At 37.8% G+C, this 23,797-nt stretch overlaps 1 protein-coding gene across 1 annotated transcript in view; it reads right to left on the bottom strand.

The window, feature by feature from the left end:
- astn1 (astrotactin 1) overlaps positions 1 to 23,797 on the bottom strand; it is a 413,206-nt gene that overhangs the window by 321,686 nt on the left and 67,723 nt on the right. Inside the window, exon 2 of the mRNA XM_073491141.1 lies at positions 9,707 to 9,888. Within this exon, the coding sequence (XP_073347242.1) occupies positions 9,707 to 9,888 (182 nt within the window). The remainder of the gene's footprint in view (positions 1 to 9,706; positions 9,889 to 23,797) is intronic.

Raw genomic sequence — 23,797 nt, 5'->3', positions numbered from 1 at the left:
TGTTCAGAGAGGAGCAGAACAGCTCGGCAGCAAAATTGCCTGAAAAGGTTTGTCCCCTAGCTGGTCTCTCCCTCTTTCACTGACCAAAAGAAGGTTAGTTCTGCGGAGAAAATAAATAATGATCCCAGTTGTAATAGTGGGACATGTTTTTGCTGACAACAACATGCAGGCCTACTCGTGAGTTGGAGTCATAAGAGGGAATATTTTTTTTTATTTATTACATTACAGTCTTTAATTTTTAAATAAGCAATACATCTGAACCAGGTTACTGATACTGAGTACATAACAATAATAACAATAATTATTATAATTATAATAATAATATCAGATAATGAATTACACAGACACAAATAACTGTAGTATATAAATGTAAATGTAGTAATACCAAAAAAACTAAGATAGTTCATTATTAATTATGACTTTATGGTAATATGTATTTAAGGTTGGATAAATGTGGCAACCAAATGGCATGTATTATGTTAGTGGCCTTATTATTAAAACACATGCCAACATATCTAATTTACTGTCACCATTAGGGCTGCAGGATATGGCCTTAAATGCAATAATGTTCTGCTGTATCATAATACACAGTATATATCAAAAGCACTTCATAAATGCTAGGACTGGGAAACAAAATCAACTATGATATCACTTTACAGACAACACTTATGCCATATCACGATATAACAACGTCCAAAATCTAAGTCCATATAAAGTCTATTTTGACAACCTGAAAATGAGACTCAAAAATCAACCATCTTTCTTCAGAGTCACTTAAAAAGTTTCCCTACACAGTCCAGCTTAATGCACACACACTGGCCGACCTCGCCTCGTCACTCTCTCTCTGTCTCTCTCTCTGCCATTATAATCAGCACACTCTAATGGCATACACATGTGATTTACTCAAAATTTCCAATTATACTTCATTTATGCCAATAATGTTTAGTGATTGTCTCTTTCATACTTCTGTATAATTCAAACTTTACTTTAATCCATGCTATATTCTATACTGAGCTGGTTTCTTCATATATACGTGTATATATTCATTTTCTGAAACTTACTGGTTCAAGAGTTCTATCATTCCCAAAGTTTCATCTGCACAAATCCAAAACTCATTTTTACACCCATTCATGTGTGACTAATTCATTTTGTGGCAGTGAATAAGAGGTAGAAATTCACCATGTCTCGACAAATACTCAGAAAATTAGAAATATACGGTAGAATGCAAGGGAAATAATAGCCTAGGCACTCTGCATAAAACCTTATGATATTCAATTACTATTAGTGTTGGAGAGTTGTGATGATTATTGAGTACTTGGGTTCAGATAACACAGAACATCTTGTCCTGGGGAACAGAATGTCATGCAAATACAGGTGATAATAACACTTTTATTCAATTTTGACTGACATGAAAGTAACTATTTTCACAAATATCTTGACTATCAGCTCTTCCTTTATTTTCACCATCTTTCACCTCCTTATTCAAGTCTCCATTCTGAAAACATGTGGCTTGCATTTTTTTCTATGTGCTTTGGGGCTGCAAATTAGGCCATCTAAAAGGTTCATTTGATATCAAGTTTGAGCAAAAGCTGCACTTTTAAGCCCTAATCCAGTTTGTATAGAATTTACAATTATACAATCAGAATGTTTTGCACCATTGATGTGTTCTGTATTAAGGTCTGGTAGGCATTATGTTTGTAGTATTGAAAGGGTCACTGCACGTGTTATTTCTATGGAAGCATATTACTACCAAGCCAGAAAAAGAAAAATGGACCAGTATCACATCATATGGTGAAAAGTTATTTGTTAAAAGGAGATGTTTTTCATGTTATTACATCACACAAACTTATCACATTATGACAAGAATGTTTTTTATCGTTATAACAATAAACTAATCTGCTATAATGTGAAAACGTATGTTATAAAATGAAATAACATAAAACATAACAATTTTTACCTTATAAAAATAAGTTATCATGTTATAATGTGTATAATAAGTTTGTATTCCGTAATAACATGAAAATATCTTAAAACTTTTCACATAATAACATGATACTGGTCCATTTTTTTCTTTTTCCAGCATGGCAGCAATACGCTTCTATACATTTCACCTAAAAAGCAATTCTAAATTAAATAAAGGTGGCAGCAGTGGTTCGAGTGGCCATAAAGAAAAACATTACGAGAAAGGTATGGCAGCAACTTGAAAATGGAAAAAAGTGGGTACCGACAAGACTCAAAGCCGTCTCTGCAGGTTGTGTTTTTTCTGTTGCTTCCCTCAGTCAATGTTGTCTGTATGGAGGAAATTAAATTGAGGCTAAAAGTCCATTGTTCATTTATTTTTCAGTGTAAAGCCAGTGTGGTGTTCTATACACTTGCAAAAGGACAATAAACCAGCCGAGCAGCATGAGCAACATTTCAGATTTATTAAAAGCACGCTGTCTGCTTTACAAGAAACTGGCTCTTGCTAAAATCCCAACACAGAGCGGAAATTATTTGATGCTGATGCCATATCAAGTCAGACTGACTTTTCCTGTGTGCTCACTGAGACACAGCTTGAGGCACACCACAGACACAAGAGCATAAAGAAACATTAATAGAAAAATTAAACTGTACACCACAGATGTCATGGTTAAATAGTTTGGTCCTGCAACTTCCCAATTTTCTGACACCACTCTGAACCCAAAAACAACTTTAGTTATTTTTCAGGTGACTGCGTCCATCTAATTTGAGCTCTATTATTGTAGATTGACAGGTGAAGATGGATGGAAATGCAGGAGTACTGTGTGAACACTGGTGCTCTTATGGTACCTCAGCTAACAGGGAATCTTCAATACATCCGGTGAAAGAGAAGGAAACAGGAGCACCCATGTTCAAAATACTATGTGCATGTTTGTCAGTGGCTACATTGGTATTTGTGCTTTTTGTTATGTAGTATTGAGATATTTGTGATGAGCATTGTCAAATGCTTCGTTTCCCTAAAATCTGTACAGCCTATGCTAAAAGGTTATGTTAAGTCAATAAAAAATAATAAATGATTAAACTCATGTCAACATAATTTGATCAAATTTTGCTAAATAAATACACGAAACATGTAGATACAAAACATGTCTATACATCAATACTCCATAACTTGTTTGAACTATGAACATATTTTAGTTTCTCAGATATTGTAATTTTTGCAAGCAGAGTGCAAAGGCATTTTCATATGCAAAAGATATATTTCCCAAGATGCCAAGATGGGAATTTTTGCTTATTGTGATGTTATTTTTTGCAGTATCTTCAAATGTTCATTAAGCTCACAACAACAAAATACACTAATCAAAACTAATGACTGACTATTTCCCTCAATCTCAGTCTGACAACTATCAACCTGCTTCTTCTCCACTTCCCTCCCGCCACTCAATGTCACCACAGCTCATTGTCACAATGTTTTGCACCGCATGCAACGTAACGTAATGACGTCATTATGTCAGTGATGAGGCAGAACACAGAAGACTTAGCTTCCTGCTGTAAAAAGAATAAATGCTGGAGCTGTTTTGGTTTTTAGTTTAGATTAATTCAAACATCATTATTTAAACAACAATCTCAAATAATATCAAATAATGAATGCTCTAGTTATTATTGTTTTATTTTTGATCATTTTAAACAGGATCATATAAACAACAAGCCAGTTGAAGGCCGCCTGGAGGAGGTCAGTTGTCATAGGGTTTGTGAATGTTTTGAAAAACAGGTAAACAAGTTTAAAGCTAAATTAATTGGTAACTTGGGGACAGCAAACAAGCTGAAAGCACAATACTGTCATATTTTTTTATTTTATTTTTTTTATTGTGCAATTGTTGAGGCCAACATGTTAGCAAAATAATGCTTATTTGCAACTTTAATGTGAAAAAATATTTTTTTCCTGCTTAAAATGTGGTGTTTTGTTTCTGCTGAAAACCAACCCAAGGTGCTCTGTTGTCTGCATCAGAGATTCAGCTGTTCTACAAACAGGCTGGGCACTCGGGCTGTGTGCCTTCCTCACAGCCCATAGGGAAGCTATGGATTGGTGTGTCTCGCTCGGCAGGCTTTTTTAAAAAACACGCCAAGCTGTGATGCTCAGGAGCAGCTCTGGAGGCTGGGATTCAGACGAGGCTTCTGCTTTACAAGTGGTCAGGGCCACATTGATTTAAGGTTTATACGATCAATGCCATCAACGCAGGTTTTAGGAGGGTCACCACATGAATGTCAATATCACATGAGCTGGGCTGTGTCACAATGAGCATCTCCTCCCATTAACTGCCCCAACGCATTATATTGTTGTGTGTGTAAATGTCTGTGACTCTTACTCCCAATATAGGTTCAACATTTTTTGAAAGATCACTTAAAAATTGCGAAATAGTAAATCTTGAAATAAACTGAGGTAAAACAGAACATGCTACCACAATAACTGCTGTAGACTCACAAAACAAAATGTAGGCTACTCACAGTCCTTAAGAAACTGAACTAATTAAAAAGAGATATCAGAAAGGCTGAAGAATCTTCCAAAACATGTTGACATTACACATGGACACAAACATTTCTCAATATCTTAATGTTCCAAACCTTAACCTCACTGCAAAAATATCTTGCATCTAACCCTAACCCTAGCCCTGAATCTTTAATTTATTTTATCTTATGGCCTAAAAGTAGTCAAAAGTATTGAATGTTACTTCCCTGAGTTTTCTAAAATCCTAAATTTCCAGACAAAAGACTGAAGACATGACCCTAGCATGTTCAGTGGTAGGTACTTTGACAACTGTGCCCAGGACTTAATATGTGTCAGTCAATCAGTGTTTGTAGATTTAGCAAAAATGTTCATTAGAAAACTTTTGTCATTGTTTTGGCAAATTAGCCAACTTATTTAATAATAAGTTTAATCTGAGTCCTGTGTCCACAATGATGGTGTGAGAGAACACCCACTGATCATACAATACGTTCCAGTATATCACGTTTAGACCATACAATGAAAAATTCATGTAAATCAAATGATTGTCCCACCGGTCAGTGCTCAGGTTCTTAGATATTTTTAGGAAACAGGGCACAGGGCAGGACTCTCAATAAGATGTATCTTAATAAGGGTTAAAATAAAATAAAATGAAGGAAACATACTAATATTTCAAAATGAATACAGTGCCTACAGTTTACAAAAATCCTTAAAGAGCAACTTAACACACCATAATAAACAATCATTCGGAAACTCACACACACTACAGTCACACCCTCCAAAATGTTAACCAGCCCCCCACCCCATTCAATCCCCAGCCACCGATGACACTAACAGCTCTGGTTGATAGTTGCTCCAGTGTTCCTCTATCTCCCTTCTGTCTAAACCAACACTTTTCAGCAATTTTAATGCCGAGATACAACAACTGATGGCCATCAATTATTCATAGAGCTCTAGTTATATATGTAGCTCTTGTCTTAACGTCTCTGCCGGCCAGTGAATAATGAATGGTAGGGAAATGTAAATTTGCACAAACACTTTATGACTGACCAACACTTTTACTGAGTTAGTATTAAGTATAAGTATTAGAATAGCACACTACTACCGTAGTATAATCTCAATTGGATGCCCTCTCATCCTGAAATTGACTGTATTTATAATGTTGCCTTATAGTTCTGAGGCAGAGTGTACCAGGGTGTGAGTCACAGATTTTTTTTTTTTTTATTTGAGGCCAAGCAGACAAATGTACTGTTTTTTCTCTGGAAAAAGGAAACATCTGTTATGATAGTCACTATTAAATGTCTATCACAATCAATAGACAGTGCAATAAACTGACTGTACATGTAATTTACTACTAGGAAATGTGGTTTTAGTTTTGAGTTAATCTTGAAACATACCATATGTCTGTTGAACTTCCTATACCAGGAGGCACAAGCAGTCTCAAACAAAGGAGCAGGAGTCTGGCAGTATTTGCTGCCGTTAACATCAGACACCATACGGCTCTGACAGACTCCGCTGCTCCTCACCTTTTGGGTTGAGTGGGCACAGTCAGGGGCTTTTATCACACTACTGATCCACAACAAACTTGTGCCTAGAGGGCTTCCAGCCAGCAGAGGTGAACCAAACCTGGTCTTACTGCCCAAACGTCCATCTAACAAAATAAATAATGTGAGTATTCATGTGGACCAAACCTGCAGTATTTATGATGGCTACGGAGAATTGTGCCCCCTTGCTTGATACACATTTATTTCATTTGATTCTATCTCTTCTTTTGTTAAGTTTTTGTCATTGGACGTCCACTTTTTGGTTTCACTTCGATGCATGCAGAAATTAAAAAGTCGCTTTACAGCCTCTAAGGAATAAAATAATAGTGCTAAAAGAGATTCAAAATGGGTAAAAACATCAAATCTAACCCTTAAGCATAAAAAAACATAGTCTTTCATATAATGTAATTGACTTGTTTTGGTTTGGATACCTCCATAAAGCATGTGTTGATTGGATTGATCTATAGAGGCCCCGTGGCAAAAACAGCAGCTGATTAAAATTTGAAATGAAAAAGGGAGAATTGTGTATAGCCGTGGTATACTGGAGCTTTAGAGCCTCAACAACAAAAAAACAACAATCATACCACATTGAATATCTGGTGCTGTTTTAGTGTTTTGATATCTTTATTTTGCTGGAGTGTTGGGATTTACTTTGGAGCTGTCTGCCTGTAAGGTTCCAGCTGAAGTTGGGGACATGTGTTTGAACTGCCAGTGCCTCACCTGGTGTTGGTACAGACATACACAGGGTTAGTCATCTATTATGGATGACCAGTCGTGGCCAGTGGAGGACACAGTGGTCACCTTGGTGGTGTGAATGTTCAGGGACAAGCTTTCAACCGTGCATGAGGAAACCTCAAAATTCAGAACAGTGCACTTTAAAAACATGGGATGATGAGTGGGAATGACTCACTTCTTGGTTCACATTTTCAGATCATCTTCAATACTGCATTTGAAAAAAAAATGACTGAAAGTGACTGGAAAAATCGTATCCCCTAGTAAGATTATAGCCTGGCTGGGGTAGCAGACAAAAATCGCTTTTCTGGCCTCAGATGCCGACTTTGGTGCAGTTCATTGAACCTGATTCCCCTTTAGGATCAGGCCCATAATAAGTCTGGCTCGTCTTCAAGCCTAAAAATGCTGGAGCCCCAACTCTTCCATTAAGCATAAACAGTCTCGTGGAGGGCATGGTGGCCAGGCAATGAACTGTGGCAGATTAGACGTTTTGCTTCCTGGCTGAGCTGACCTGGCCAGAATGAGCCGACCTGGGACCGTTTCAAGTCCAATTCATGTTTTTGATAAAAACATGAAAACGGCCAAATAAAACACAACTCTTGAGATTGTTAACAGAAAGGCAGGGATTCATTTTAACACTAAAAAGGACTGGTGACTTGTGGCAGACTGTTAGTGGAATGTAGAATGTAGGAAATGCATCAATTTGACACACTGAAGTGTGTTTACAGCTCTTGAGGAGTAATACTGCATATGTGAAAAGTAGTATAAAACCTCTTGTGGCTCTAAAGGAAACTGCATGTAATCTGATAAATAGCCTCCAGTGATGTCACTCAGTTTCGATGTTGCATTGTGGGTAATGTAGGCACCAGGTTTTGAAAAGCTGTCCACTGGTCTAGCATTGCACTCCTATAACACTGTTGGACTCGTGGACAGTTTGAAAAGAAGTGATCAAAATCAATACTTCCTTTTTTTTCCAAACCTGGCGCCTACACTCTCACACTGAGCGAAAATAAACAAGTGCACATAAATTAGTTAAGTAACAAACTATCAACGTAAAACCAAAATTCAGAAAGCGTAGGATGCAATGTGTTGTGACATATTTACTCCCTCCTGTTTGTTGCATAACCAGTGAGGTACAGTATGATGCTGCTGGGATCTAAAGCAATTAAGACATTCACAGCTGTATCCAACTGCGTTTTTCCACATACTCCCTGGGCTGACCACTGCTGTCCTGCAGTCTCCAAAGGCATATAAAGAAAAGAGGTCTGATGGCAGGTGTGTGCTTGAGCTAAAGCGCCCGTAAAGCAGCCTTCACAGGACCTTTTTTTGTATCCACAAGGAGCTGAACAAGTGACACGGCTTTGGATTTATAGGTCGGGGCCTCCAGCCGGGTGGCAAGCTGCAGCAGGGCCCGGGCAGCGCAGCGGCAACACCGCTTCCATCTGTTGTCACGGTCTGCTCATATCTGCATGCTAATCCTTCTCTACCCGCACCTTCACGAAAACACCCTTGTGGCAGCGCTACCGCCACAGCTCATTCAGGATGAGGAATTAGCAGAGCAGGAAGCACAAAGACACCGACCTGAGGTTGATGGGATGTGAAATGCAGATAGAGCGGGGAGTAAAAATGTGAGATTAGAGGAAAATCAAAGAGGTAAGAAGCAGAACCTCCACACTGGCTATCTCATTTCCACATGAAAATGTTGTCACCACTCGAGCCTGTGTGCCCAGTAGCTTGGCTTCATGTTTGCTAATACATGCAAAACATGCAGAGGATAGTCAAGGTCAGTTATTTGTTTCAAGGGCTCAAGATGGGTGACATTCAGCCGCTCCCTGCTTCTATTCAACAAATGTAGCTGCTGGCAAAAGTCTTCTCAAGCTGACTAATCATTTGTGTATGCAGCTATAATATGCTTTCAATGTCTGAAAATACATATCATCCATCAAAGCACGATTGTAATGTCTTTGGGCTGGAAAAGGGCACTGGGAGTAGGTGTGGCATATCTAAGATCTAATAAATATACATTTCCTCAGGCAAGAGGACGAAGCTGCAAGATCTAAGGATTCATTTCCTAGTCTGCCGACATAGCAGATAAGGTTTGATACAGTGCAGGCATGCAAAAATCTACATTTTGCAACTGAAATGTGCAGCTTTACAAATGTATGTTTCACACCGAAATATAGACATTTTCACTACTATAAATGTATGTACCTATACCTATGTAAAATGTCCCTCTTCCATAAAAAGGGTAAAAGTATACATTTATTTTTATGTGTTAATAACTAAACCCATGGCTTCAATAAAGGACCCTCTCAATGTCTTTACAGATGTGACACACACATATGCTGTGTTGAACATGCCCGTGCCCTGTGGCAGGCTGCAGAACAGCAGGCTAGACACTCCAAATGTGTCCAATATAAACAAATGCGACAGTGGCAGAGCTTTTTTTTTTTAAACGCTTTGACTGAGATATCATGTACATTTGTAATAAAGAAGAGTTATTGTGGACTGTAGTACACGGCGATGTTTTGTAAATGAAACATTTCTGCATCTAAAACAGCCATTGTACCATGACAGACATCTGCAGGATTTATCTGCTCCCTAAAACCTTTACTGTGAAAGAAGTGTGCAGTCAGCTGTTTCATTTGAAATACACAGGGAAACAAAAACAGGAGGCAGGGACATGTTATCTCATCTCAAAGATGATATCGCTGAAGACGTTTCAGCTTCGGGGAAAATAACTCAACCACATTAATGTTCTTTATATTTTTCAGTCCCTATCCATCTAGATGAAACAGTAAGAGAGAAAAGCAATTTCTCTCCTTTAGCATTTTAATTTTGCAAATGAAAGATTTTGCCCAATTAAAAAGTTCTTTTGACTGCACGTCAAAGAAAAGATACTGCACTGTATTCAAGACTTCAACTGTTTCCATTTTTAACTGCTTTGTGAACTTTCAGAAAGTTTTACCATGACAGAGATGTGCAGGATGCGAAGCTCCTCCTTTGCAGAATCGTTGGCTGGGTCTTCGGTCGGTTCTGGGAGGCTGAGGCCGCCGTCCTGGTGGTGGATGTGGAAGAGCAGAGTGCCATTCTCCAGCCACTGCTGCCTCCAGCGCACCAGAGGGATGTCTTCTGAATTACCAGATATCTCTGCCAGAGAAAAAAGGGAACCTGAATGAGAGGCAGTTTGCTGTTGCAGCACAAATTTCATAGCATCCTCTGCCAGCATCATGAAGGAGATCAACTGGAATTTGAGTATTTTACCAGAGAAGATAAACATAGGCCCCAATCATCCAGAGACTCGTCATTAGTGGTGAGGTTGCTTTAAAAACACCCTTGAAAAGCCTTTTTCGGACAAAACAGCATGGTGTGCCTATGGAGCCAGGCTGCATGCACATCCAGCCATCATATGTGATTAATGGGAAAAGCGGCAACTCTGTGCCTTTTTCAGACTTAAGTATACTGGTAATACATTTGCAACACTATTGCGTATAAGTTTTTGGTTTAGTAATTGAAATAAACCAGAAGTATAATTGAGCATATGATTTCTAAATTAAGGATATATAATGGCATATTATTGGTTCAATAAGAATGTGTTAATGATATACTGCTTGTATATTTGCAAGAGACTAACAATACATTTTCAATGTACTTATAAATAAAAAGTCGTTCTGCTTCAGCACATAAAAGTACACTTTTAATTGTGCATTTCTAAAATGTAATTACAACTAAAATATACTTAGTACAAAATTAGTTCTTCCAAAATAGCTAGCAGACTTGATGTGTACTGATGTTTTGTCCGTCTTAAGTATGCTAAGATTTAATATACTCGCAGACTGTTTTCAACAAAATGTATTCTAACTGTGCACCAGGATAACAGCATCACATTTTTAGTAATGATTGTTGTATATCCACCACGTTGGTTCAAACTGAAATATTTCAATATCTGTATTTTACTGACATGGGATGTTTTTACAGACATTCATTGTACCTGAAGGATGGAACCTATTGATTTTTGTGATCACTGAATTCTCCTGTAGTGCCACTATGAGGCTGTCAATTTTTGGTTTTCACTGAAATATCTCAAAAAACTATTGAATGGATTGCCATGGAATTTGATATTTATGGTCCCCACATGATAAATCCTAATGGTTTTGGTGATCCCCTTAAGTTTCATTTAGCACAGCAGATAAAAGATTTTTCTTATGTAGTAAAGTTTCACAACATCTACTGGATGAACTGGCAGTTACCATACAATGTTCACTATGAGGTCATACGAGATGATCAGCCCGTATGTTTAGTGCTGATTAGCAAATTTAAGCATGCTAACACACTAAAGTCTTGTAAACAAGATAAACTCCATACCTGCTCATGATCAACATATTAACAGGGACATTGTGAGTTGTATGTTGCTGTATTTATGATGATGTAAGCATTTGGCGAAAAGTAATGACAGTGTCTATTAGTAAGCTTACATTCAACCTTTACAGTTAATGATTATTGAGAAAAAAATAATTTGCCTAAAACAATGATTAAGTATTTCAATTAATGTACATTTTCCATCTACATGTAAAGGTCAATGTAAAGGGTCACGGTTAATGTAGTGTTTTTCTCTCATGTTGAGTCGATGTGTATCGATCGAAGAAATCACTAGATGTGTGACATATTACAGGGGACAGAATAACCAATTTGCATTATTTTAATGTATAATACTTGAATAATAAACACATCAACAAACACATAGGTTTATGTAGAATTCAACTGAACTTTATTTGTGCTAATGAAATTAACACATAACACTTATGTATAAATCTCCAACTTCATTTACTCCAAGTTATTTTAATTTATATACATAAACTCAACATGACAGAAAAATTTCGTATTAAACTTGATACGTTATATATGAACTTTAGTAATAAATTAGATGGAAAATGTACATGTAAAAAAATTACTTAAAGTCACTGTTTTTTTTTGTTTGTTTTGTTTTTAAGTGTACAAAGATAAAACAGATCTCTCTCTCATTTGCACTTCTTGTGCAAAAATGATCTTGCGCCGCTAGGGTGGATGAGTAAGTGGTGGCCAATTGCATTTCATGGGTAGTCAGTTCCAGCCTTCTCTATCAGCTGAGTTTATATCCATATTAGGAAGAACAAAAATCCCAAGAAATTATTAAACTCAAAAGATAAAGATGAGTAAACAGTGATTTTATGGAAGCAACGGAGCAGAAGAAACATTGTGCTTTGTGTCATACCTCAGCTCCTCAGACAATACATTTCACTCCTCACTGTTTGAAGTATTAGTTATGTACGCCGAACACACACAGTGCAGAAATGGAAAACATTATAAATGCATGACAGAGCTTTATGGCTGATTTTCTGTTATGTAAGTCTGAACAGTAGCAAAGATGCATCGGGCTCATAAGTCAGGAGGAGTGTGAGTGCTGACTGGAAGACATAAATTGACACAGAGATCACAGAGAGTGCAACCGGGACTGCAGACTGAATTCCATCTCCAACTACAAACAAAGTGCTCCAATACGCTGCTGTTGGGACTGAGTATATGTTCTTGGACAGATTTTGTGGTTTCACTGAAGTTACAGTTTTACCCAATAAGCAAGGTTTGGGGTATTTGACAGTACATTGAAATAAAGTAATCAAAATGGTTATATCTAACACTGAAATACATTTTCAACATTCAAGTTCAACCTATTTTTTGACTTGGATATCTAGATGTATTTTTTCCTGTTAATTGCAAAATATTTGCCTACTGGTTACTGACCTCATTTATGTCTATACTGTCAACTAACAGTCACCTGTACTATACAAACCATACAAATATTTTAGTGTTAATATTTTCTCTGTTTTAGATACAAAGCACCAAATGAATCCAGAAAGTCTCTCACTAATTACAGTAAATTATGCATTTGCTCACGGTTGGCCATCTTCCTTCTAGTGTCATAGAGAAGGCTCACAGATGACACTGAACAATGATCGTTCAGTTTCTCCAAAGCACAGCTCAACATTTTAACAGTTATCAGCTACATGTTCTGTTACAGAAGCATTTTCAACCAATGTCAGCTGTTTACTTTTACAATCTTAAAATGCTTAGCATATAATTTGCTGAAAAGCATTAACTATCTTAATTATCTTAAACGACAGGTTTCCAGAATTATCATTTTGTTGAGTAAAATTATTATTGCCCAAAAATATACCATATGTGCTCATTTTTCACACCTGCGTATCTATTGTAATTGCTATTCAATAATTTGCATTCCTTTATTACTGGTGAAAAGTTTCCATTGGTGGCAGCTGAGGCTCTCATTCCCTTCAAATTTCTAATTAGGAATTTGCAGATCAGGTTTTGTTTAATGGTGCCATTTCCAGTATGGGGCACAGTGCACATCCTTGTACTGTTTATAGATTACTTTGGACACTCTGCCATGAAATAGACTATTACACTAATTGCTAGTATGACCCAGTGTTGTGTATAAATCTATTATCCAAAATTATTATGAGCTCTACTGGTATACAAGCTATCAAATAATTTTAAGACACGCAGATGTCAAAATAACTCAACAGAGAAGCAGTGCAAGCACAATGCAGAGTAGAAAGGGATGGTGGGTCTGCACTGAAGGGACGCAGGCCATTAGTGAATAGTCCATAATTGATCAAAGTCCATACTATGTGCTGGTTTATTCGTGCAGCGGTGCAGCGATGGTTGTGGGGAGAAATCACTGCCTGTAAATAATAATGAGGATTAGGCCTGATCAAAAGAAAAAAGCCCAGAACTGAGTGACTCAAGCAGCAAGTTAAGGCACTTGTGTTAGCATGGGAGATGAGAATTAGGACGGGAACAACAACGAGAGGAAAGGCGACACAGCGGTGTGGAGCCAAAGCATGAAACGTTCAAGACATGCAGCTCTCACAACACAAAGCCTACTTATCACTGTAAGGGCCTTGTGTAAAAATCTATATATAAACGCGGACTAACCCCATGCTACACAGGACCATTACACTGATTACTGCCTGAGATGTAGTTGCAAGCAAGATTTTACTGCTGATCACAGGCTTTTACACAGTGTGCACAACTTTAGGAACATATATTGACGTACACCACATTTGCACCTGCACAGTATGGGTTCAGGGTTTTAAATAATTTTCTTTTGTTTTGTCCACGTCATCTGTGTCTGTAAGCCTTAACATCATGACACATGTGATTAAAAATTAGGTCAAACTTTGTTATTTTAAGTGTTTTTCGGAACTTTGGTTGACCAGTTTGTAATGGGGCTTTCCCATTCTTTTTCCCTTTGTCTTCTCATGCACTGATTTGCTTAACTGGACAGTTGATCAGACTGTCGGCCTGGTGTGTCAGGGCCCTTAAGTTTTAGCCATGCTAGTGATGTAGTTCTATGGATGGCAATGTTGGTAGATCGGGTGGTCAGTCCACCAATTCAATCCAGACAGAACTATCCTCACATGTATTAGATGCAGACAGACCACAAGGGTTCCCAGAGGAATAATGACTTTTGCTGTTGTGCCACCATGAGCTTGACAGATTTAGCTCAGAGTGAACTTTCTCAACAATACTAGGATGGATTGCCACACTATGACATACAGAGAGCCATGTTCTTGTCAAGGTTAACTATAGGAATGTTTGTGATTGAGACTTCTCATCGAGCATTATCCTAAGTATGGGTGAGAATCACAAAGTAAGTCATCTTACACCACTTTCAAGAAAGGTTGCCACAATAACGATTGTATCACGATTCAGTAATTCTGCAATATTTGATACATTGCAAGACAATCATCACAGTGCCTCTTTAACACACAGATACTGACAGCAACTTTTCCATTGACTGCAACCGTCATTCTGTTGTGAAATGCGGCCCTGGCAAAAGGACGAACTGTGAGAAACTATGCCTACAGTTTTGAGCGCCTACATGTTTTAATGAAAATATTAGTATTTGTATTTCACTGATCTAATACTTTGGTTAATAAGCGAATACATGACAAACTAATGATATTCAGACCAGCCTCAGATGGTACTGTAGAAGTTAGCACTAATTAGCAGTAAGTGACACATGTTAGCATGCTAACATCTTAAACTAAGATGACTCACACTTTTCCTGCTAAACTCAGCATGGTATCATGGCCATTATGAGCATGTTAGCATGCTTATATTAGTATCTAGTTCAAAGCAACTGTGTAGCCACTAGTTTAGCTGTAGACATTTCATCTCTATGGCTTTCTTAAAGAAGCTAGTTAACTAATGTTTCATTTTAAAAGGAAAACTCACTCTGTGCACCATCTATGTAAGCACTTACCTCGCTTAAACTATTCATGGTAAAAGCAGCCACCATTAATATTTTGTGCACACATTGTGCATACATTTGATCACAATGCAGTCCCTACTAGTGCTTCACGTTCCTGCTGTGTGTGTACACCAACTTCTTTGTCAGACAGCCCATTATACTGATTACTAGCAGTGGAAACACTTGCGTGTTGGATCATAGCCATAACCCTAATATGGATTATAACCTGTTTACAAACCAAACTACTTAATGCTTTTACTGTCACACAGCAGTGTGTGTGTGTGTGTGTTTGTAATTGTGAGAGTATAACAAGGTTTGGCCTGACAATAACTGATGCCCTCATGCCGCAGTAGAGAGGGTGTTCCCTCTGCCCATAGATAAGATTTAAGAGTCCCGGCTGGTTTTAACCTAAATGCAAATCATGTGCCAGAGTGTGACAGGGCACTTTTTTAAAAAGTGTGCTCTCTCTCCCCCTGGGGACTAGTTTGCCATGAGAGTGGGATTAATGAGACCACCGCCTTACTGCACGGGACCATGTTCAGTACCACCCAGCAGCGAGGTAGGAGACAGACAGAGAGAGAGAGCAAAAGGAGAAAAAAAAGAAAGGAAGAGATGTAGAGGAGGACAGAAAAAATGCTGAGAGGCTGTGGGGCTGAGGGGCTGAAGGGCTGAAGGGCGTGGTGGAGAGAAAGAGATAGATAAGAGAAGTGGCCACCTACCAGCATTCAAATGGATCAAAGTAATCTGATTACGCCACATTATTAGTAAAGCTCCTCTGAATGCAGATTTGCTGAACCATTTAGTTTAAAGGAGTTTCAATTCCTTTAGAATTAAAGTGATAGAGCATCTATCCTCAGTGTTTTGAAAGCCTAATCTTTAATCCAAACATAAACAAATGGGCAGTATGACCACAGAGGATCCCGGCACAAGGCATTTTTCCATTTCCTAATTGATTGACAGAGCCCTAGTGTTGCCAGAATGTGATAGATTACCAAGAATTCAGAGTGTGTGTTGTGGCTGTCACAGGTTTGCGTCCATGTATATCGTTAACACTTTGCTTTAAAATGTGATGACAAACTGTGTAAAATCCGGTTCTCCTCCTCCAAGTCACGAGTCTCAAAGACCTCTGCTTATCCAAGCACAACAGATATAATTAGAAAAGCCTCACGGGGGATTTAAGAATTAAAAAATGAATTTGATACTTGCTGTGGCAAGATTAATGCAACATGATAGAAATAAACAAATTTCAGTAAAGCAGTCTGTCTGGTGCATTTCCACGGACAAGACAGGGCACATTTTTGGAGAATTCAGCAATATAACGCTGTCAGATTTTAGAACCCAGCGGGGAGGTTTTGTTCTGTTCCAGGCAATAACATCACAGTGAAGAGTCGGCGGTGGAATAAAATCATTCATCTTATTGGAGAGTGCTTCTAAACTCGAGTCGCAATAGATTCATACAGGCCCTGTGGGAGCATTTCAGGCTACAGCTCACTGTTAACAATGTCACCAGGCTCTTTTTGTGCCTACTGTCACGACAATAATATATTAACTGGTCAGCTCATTCATATTATGAAAGAAAAGAATGATTTACCTCTACTGTTATCTTACCATGCAGATAGTTAAGATTATATCTGTCCAGGTTGTGAGATTTTCTGCAGTGTGGACATTGGAATCGGGGAAAAAGTCATTGTTGTCATAATCAACCAGTGTGAAACTGGATAATACTCCACACATCTATTTCATGAGCCAGGTGCTCAGGTGAGGGACGAGTGAACCAAAAGTTGTAAGCAAAATCTTGCACACTATCTAACTTGTAAAAATACATTTATCTGTAATATTTCGATATTTCAATATTTTCACACCTTATCACCTTTTTTATATGGACCACAGCATGTCACTGTCTTTACATCCAACTGTAATGTAATCATCCTGCTCATGCTGCATGATTGGCTGCTGTCAGACTGATTGACATCAGTAAAGTGAGTAGGTGAGGACATTTCTGTCGTCCTCTTGACATTTCAAGTCAAGAAGACAAGTGAAGTCACAAATCATCGAGTCTGACTTAAGTCAAACATATTGATTACTATTTATTCATTAGTCGGTATTGTTTTGTTTTTTTGTGTGTGTAGCTTGGGGAATGTACAATCTTGTGTTGCATAGTGACAATTGCATTAATCTTGAATCTTAGATGTCTCCATGAACTGCTTCTCCTATAGTATATCAATACTAAGAAGTCCCCTTTACAAATTTTAAAGAGAAATTAAATAAACATTAAACAACATTAAAAATCGGGGAAGACTACACAACATACTGTTGGGATAGGTTAGATTGTTCAGCTGGATTTTTTTCTTCATTGGCATGATTACAAATTTCAATGTGATTCAGAATTGTTTTTCTTTAAAATATGCATTATTGAAGATAAAAATAATGTCCATACTCAGTTTGTAACCCAATTAATCACATTTTAACTGTTATAGTTATACTATGTGATAAGTCTTATAATTAGAAAAGTATTTATCATTGTGATAAAGTAGAAAATATCATGAACTGAAGAAAAATAGTTTAAAAAAGTTTTTTTTCCCTAGTGCAGTGAATCTCAATAAATATTTACATTAATGCAACAGGAAAGACAGAAGTTGCAGGTTTTTTTTTATCTTTTTGAGTTTTTGATTGAGTTTTACTTTGAAAGTCTATTTCATATGTTGTTCTGTGCTCACAGCATTGAAGAGTTTGAAAAATGCAAAAGCAGCATCTCTTTCAAGAATAACTGTTGTTGTTGTTCTGGTTAATCCACAGACCCCGCTGTTATGAGTCTTCATTGGGACTTTTTCTTTATGACAATTGTCACAAACAAATACAAATGTACTTATACATCACCACTAATCAAAAATATAAATACATGTATAAATACATAATTTACAAACACAAAAACACCTACAGCATTATTAAAAAAAAAAAAAAATCTCAACACAAAATGCAGCTTGTGTCTCCCAGATGTTATAATGCCACAAGTGTATTTTCTCTCTCTAAACTCTGTTCCAGCGAGACAATGATAACAATCGCCACATTGTGCGGTCACCAGAGGGCATGGCGATAAGCAGAAATTACTTTGGAGCTGTTGATTCTGAATTCCCCAAACTTAGCAGTAATAAACGACTATTGAAAAGAACACGACATTGTTGAGTTGAGAGCCCGGCGGCTCAGAGAAGAAGAGTATGAAGGAGAGACGGGGTACTAATTTCCAGATCATTATTCCAATGTGAACACATGGAGGTCGCCCTTCAAGCCTGTCCTCTAACTACACCAAAGATGGCTGATTTCTGAGGGTGCTGTGAAGTAGCTACTCAACACCGTAAACACAGCGCTTTAGCCTTGACGAAGGAGGATGACTTTCACATAATTAACCCTTTCATGTTTATATCTTTCGTGAAAACATGACGATCTGAGAATGTTTTGTGAGGTAGGCACTAGGTCTCATGATTGAACATGAGAAGGGCATCCTCAAAGGCTCTGTCGTTCCCAAGCAAGGATCTGGAGAGGTTCACCACTTTGACAAACACATGAGCTCGAGGACCACTTCGTAAAACCTTTGTCAGTAAACACAGTTTTTCAGAGTTATATATGAATCATATATCCCTATCCTGCATATGTCTGTTTGCATGTGTGGCATGGACAGAATAATCTCAACATCACCATGGAAACCAAGCTTGACTGGATCATGACAACTATCACTCAAAAAGGTAGGCCACAATATAGCACATATTGTATTATCAGCACATCTCAGCTTTTATATTTGATATTCTTCTGAACAGGATATGAGATTATTCAGAATATGATAATGTACCATTTTGTACAGTGAAAACTTGAATACACTGAATATCAAGGAAAGATTGTTGCAGGTAAACTGAAGTTGTGTCCATTTGCCATACCACACACAAACAGTGTACAGTCTATGCTATAAGACCATTTTTTTGGTCAACATCATATCGTTACATCCAAACACATTTGATTGACATGACTGTACAATATCATAATTGATTGCATCGTTGAGCAGGAAAACTGATCTAATTAGTACCATTATGGCCACTTATTCAAGTGTATGTTTGTGACTCATTTTCTACCAGCTATGAAATGTCCTCAAAGCTATACAGTATATTGTAATATTGATGAAATATTTGCTCAGATGCAGGAGGAAGGTGGTCACATGCAGCAGATGGCAACCTACCCAAAGCAACACAATTCCCACTTTCTGTGCAGACAGGAAGTTAAAAAAAGAAAATAATGCAGCACTTAAATGAGCACTTCCAACATATGATGAATATCACCACCAGTTGCACTCTTTTTTAACAATTTACTGCATTGTGTAGCTTTGTCTACTTTCATTGTGCTTGCATTGTGGGTCAACAGTGTACATCGAAAGCACACTGAAAAAAGAGTCACTTGAGTATGTATAGTGAGTTTTATGGAAAATATGTTCATGCATTGTCTTTTGGACTAAGATGAGGATGAACCAAAAAAATCGTCTGAATATCATTATCAGCCGAAATCTTCTTGTTTACTGCTATCTGTCTATCACCAAATAAGATTACATTCACCAATGGCAGTTGCCAATGTTTATCTTTTGCATTCATTTTGCTTTGGCACATTCATGAGATATTGCCTTGTGACATCCCTGCTGCCATGATAAGCACTACTTATCATTGATTAGGTGGTTATGTAGCCAGCTAATAAGTCTTTGCAAGGAGTTACTTTTGAAACAAGAATCTTTTCTATGTGATGGAAGGTTATATTAAAGGTTGGGTTTTTTTTTCATAAATTTGGATGATCAAATTTGTCTTTCAAAGATAGTGTAATAAAGGGCTGAATGACTTCTTATAATGACAATTTCATTGATTCCCTGGTGCAAAAAAAACATTTGTGTCAGCATCCACTATCTGCAAATTGTTAGGTCAAATGTGTGTGTCAGTATTGGCCCAGAATTTTACAATCGCTAGCCTGGCCCTGTCCAGAGTTGAAAAATACACCTGAAAACCTGTCAAGATGACTAATTAATCTGTTATATCTCATTTGTTTCCATACATAAACAAAATGACATTTTTTTTTCTTTCTGAGGAGTTATGGTTACATTCTGTAGCTATTTCATTACAAACAAAAGTGTATCTATCTGCCCAGCCATTCTGTGCAGCACCTCTGGCTACAGTGACAATATTTGCACATGTTGTGACAACAAGATTCCATAAAGCTGTACACTGTAACTGCACAGTCACTGTTGTATGGCAAGAAATATAACAAGTTAGTTAACTGTTAAGTACCAGTATCAGCCATTATGCTAACCTTGGTTAAACAAAAAAGAAGCAAATAAAAAACACTGCCCAAAATGTTGAATATCCCTTTACTTTTCTCATTTTGAACACAGTAGATATTCAAAACCTCTTTAGAGTTGGGGCACGTGACATGGAGAACATGAGTGGTGCTTTTTACCCTCTGACTGTAGGTGGACTTAAAGAGTTATTTTTGAACAAATTGATTTCACCTTACAACATATTTCAGCATGTGCTGATCCTCGGCTAACACAGAGGGCAGGCACATGCAGTGATTTATATGACTCAAGGTGTTTTATCTTATGCTGAGTCATTACTCAACCCAGCATAGAGACCAGTTTTCCTGAGTTTGACAGCATGCTGGTCAGGGCAATGATGCACTGTGCTGTGAATTTTAATTTGGCTCCATCTGTAATCAGCATGCAGTCTGTTCTGCTGCTTTCAGAAAGATAAATAAATAAAAACAAATAAAGCTCCAACATAGAGTTTTAAGGGGCCTTTAAAAAGAAAGCTTATTGAGTTACTTCTTCTGAAGTCTTGATATTGATCTTCACAGCCACTTGACAATACAAACCTACAAATAACAGTGAATTTTCAAACAACTGAAGCAAGCAGATTAAGGCTGAGGCCTAATGTCCTTTGATCTCTTTTTTATTTTTGTCAACCACTCCTATATATCGCATATATCTTAAAATGTCAGTGTGTGTATGCACTGTACAGTGCAATTCATAACCCCAACCATATAAAAACAGTAATGAAAGAAAAAAAAAATCCTGACTTTACAATGTTGCCAAATCTCAGCCACGATTATCAGTCCTGATTGCATGTGGACACCTGTTTCATTCTTCCTGTCTCCAAAACACAGCTGAGTCCTGCTCTGCTTTGGTACAAAGTCAATTCATTTCATAAAGCAAGCTGCTTCTCTCAAGTTTTGAAATGACAAATGAATGTAGCGTCTTTGAAAATCACAATGAAGTGAAATCTTTTGTTTAGATTTTTTTGCTTACTTTTATGAGTCACAGATGGCAACACACTAAGAAGACACAAATTCTAATTAAAAAGGACGTGATGTTTTATGAAGACCAGGTCTAATTATTTTCATTATCAAATCGGGGCATGGAATCAACATATTACACATCTGTGTGGTATTTTATGATTGTATGTTTAATGAATATTCTGGATATGTGCCCCTGGAAACATGGGAACAAGTGAGAGATGTGTGCTTAGATCCTGAGCTTTATTAGCACATCGGTCTGTGATAGTACCAAAAAAAACCACCCTTTAATCTTAATAAAGATTTCACAAGGTGCACCGCTTCCAATGTTAGTGGCAAAAAAATTCAGTGCAATCTGAAATATGAGGTTTGCGTTATTCTACAGTTTTTGCATTGTCGATTATCCTCATGAAAATACCAAAAAGAAAAAGTCATCTATCTGTCTGTCAACACTTTTCAACTTCCTCTCTGTCTGTGGAACTCCAACTCATTTGATTCTATAACGAGGCTGTAAATGTTTAAAAATAGGATAAAACATGTTTACATGAGTAGGCCTTGTGTGAGCAGGCACCGCCCATTAACACCATGAGAAAAAATGAGTGCTGACGGAGAGGAAATTGTGAATAAAAAAGGACAGGTCAACATAAAAATTATTACCTGTGTACCTTGATAAATTGGTTTAATTCAGAATAAAGAGGGTAAATCCAACCTTTCTTCACCTGGTCTTTAGAAATGATAAAAAATAGGACACAATTATTGTTATGACTGATATGAAATTTCGCTATCATGATTGAAGACTTTTCAGCCATATCGCCCAGGCCTACTTTGGATCCAAACATTAATGGGTTTCAGTTTTAGACTGAAAAAAAAAAGAAAATTTGAGAAAAAAAACTTTCATCAGCTTTATGCTTTAACATTTTGAAGTCTGCACAGAAATTATGCACTGTGATATAATAATATAATAATATATATTATTATATATACAATATATAATAACACAACAGTTATGTTTGCCAACGTGACTAGTCTGAAAACTTTTACCAAAGAATAAGAGAGGCGAAAGGCTTGATTACTGTTGGGTCAGGCTTTCTCAGGATCCTCATTCACTGCTGTTTTCACTCTTACATTCCAATTTGTGACTTCCTGTTAGGGGATAAGTGCTAATACCCAACCAGAATTGAATTCATGCATATAAGGTGAATCTATAAAGTGTGAGTTAGAGCTAATGGCATGCTCTTCTGTGGTCCAGCCCCACCTTGTGATTTAGTTCAATAAGACGGATGTATTTTTACATAACATCTTGATTCCTGTTTAAGGCACGCAGGGTATGTGTCTTATTTAAATAGTATACAACACATAGTGACAGCAAACACAAGAGACAAAGACTACAGGGTGCACATCTGTTTAAATTTTAGCAAACGGCTGAGAGTTTAATGTGAAGATATCGACAGATGCATTCAGAAGTAATGAGACAGGCAAACTGTTTAAGGGAAATCAGCGGCTAAACAACGGTGTGAGAGAAACGCTGTTTTCAGAGGCCTGTTTGCCCAGTGGGGGAGGGAGAAGGCGGGAGGAGACCATATGGCCACGGAGCTGTGTGCTTGTACTGGGATTTAACAGCAGCAGGGAGAGGTGTGTGAGTGTGTGTGAGTAAATGTGTGTGTTTGTGTGTGTGCATGTGTGTGTGTGTGTGTGTGTGTGTGTGTGTGTGTGTGTGTGTGTGTGTGTGTGTGTGTGTGTGTGTGTGGTGGTAAGACGAGGGTGAAGGCTGAAGCTATTCTGCTCACATCCTCATGCGGTGTCAGGGGAAGCTGCCCTCTCTTACCTCTCCTCTCACAGTCATGGCTTCTGGTTAGAGCGACGAGGGAAGGGAAGATAGTAAAGAGGGGTGGGGTGCATTGAAATTGAAGGTGGTGTAATGGGATGAGAGCAGTGGAGTGGAGGAGAAGGTGGATGGGATGGAGAGGCAGAGAGAAAGAAACACATGAGAAAGATACAGAGTTGGGTTTTTGATCGGAGGTCTTATCTAAAATTCAAACTTCAGGGTAGAATCCCTCCACTGCTGCTTCAACCCCTGAAGCCCCCCACAAATTCCCTAACTGAGCCACAGGCATGTATAAGCAGCAGCCAAAACATGTCTGGAATTCTTATCAAAGACCTCCCTATCACCACCATCACCCAGTCAGCAAGGCTGGGCTGCCAATATGGAAAAAAACTTTGATAACAATTTCATCAGAATGATGACTGAGGATATTTCCCACAACCCTGTGAGTAAACAGCATAATTAGAGAGAAACCTTGATGTCAGTGCTAAAACGATCCCGAGGTTCATACATAAAACACTTTGATGGGTGAAACAAAAAAAGCCTGAAGAAGGATTTGGAGAGAGCAAAAATGTATGTGTCATGAATATTTTTCGAGCACCGACATGGCC

This window comes from Pagrus major, chromosome 21 (assembly GCF_040436345.1).
Source record: "Pagrus major chromosome 21, Pma_NU_1.0".
NCBI classification, from domain to species: Eukaryota; Metazoa; Chordata; class Actinopteri; order Spariformes; family Sparidae; genus Pagrus; species Pagrus major.
Note: the sequence above shows the minus strand (reverse complement) of the source record. Positions and strands in the feature narration are given on the sequence as shown.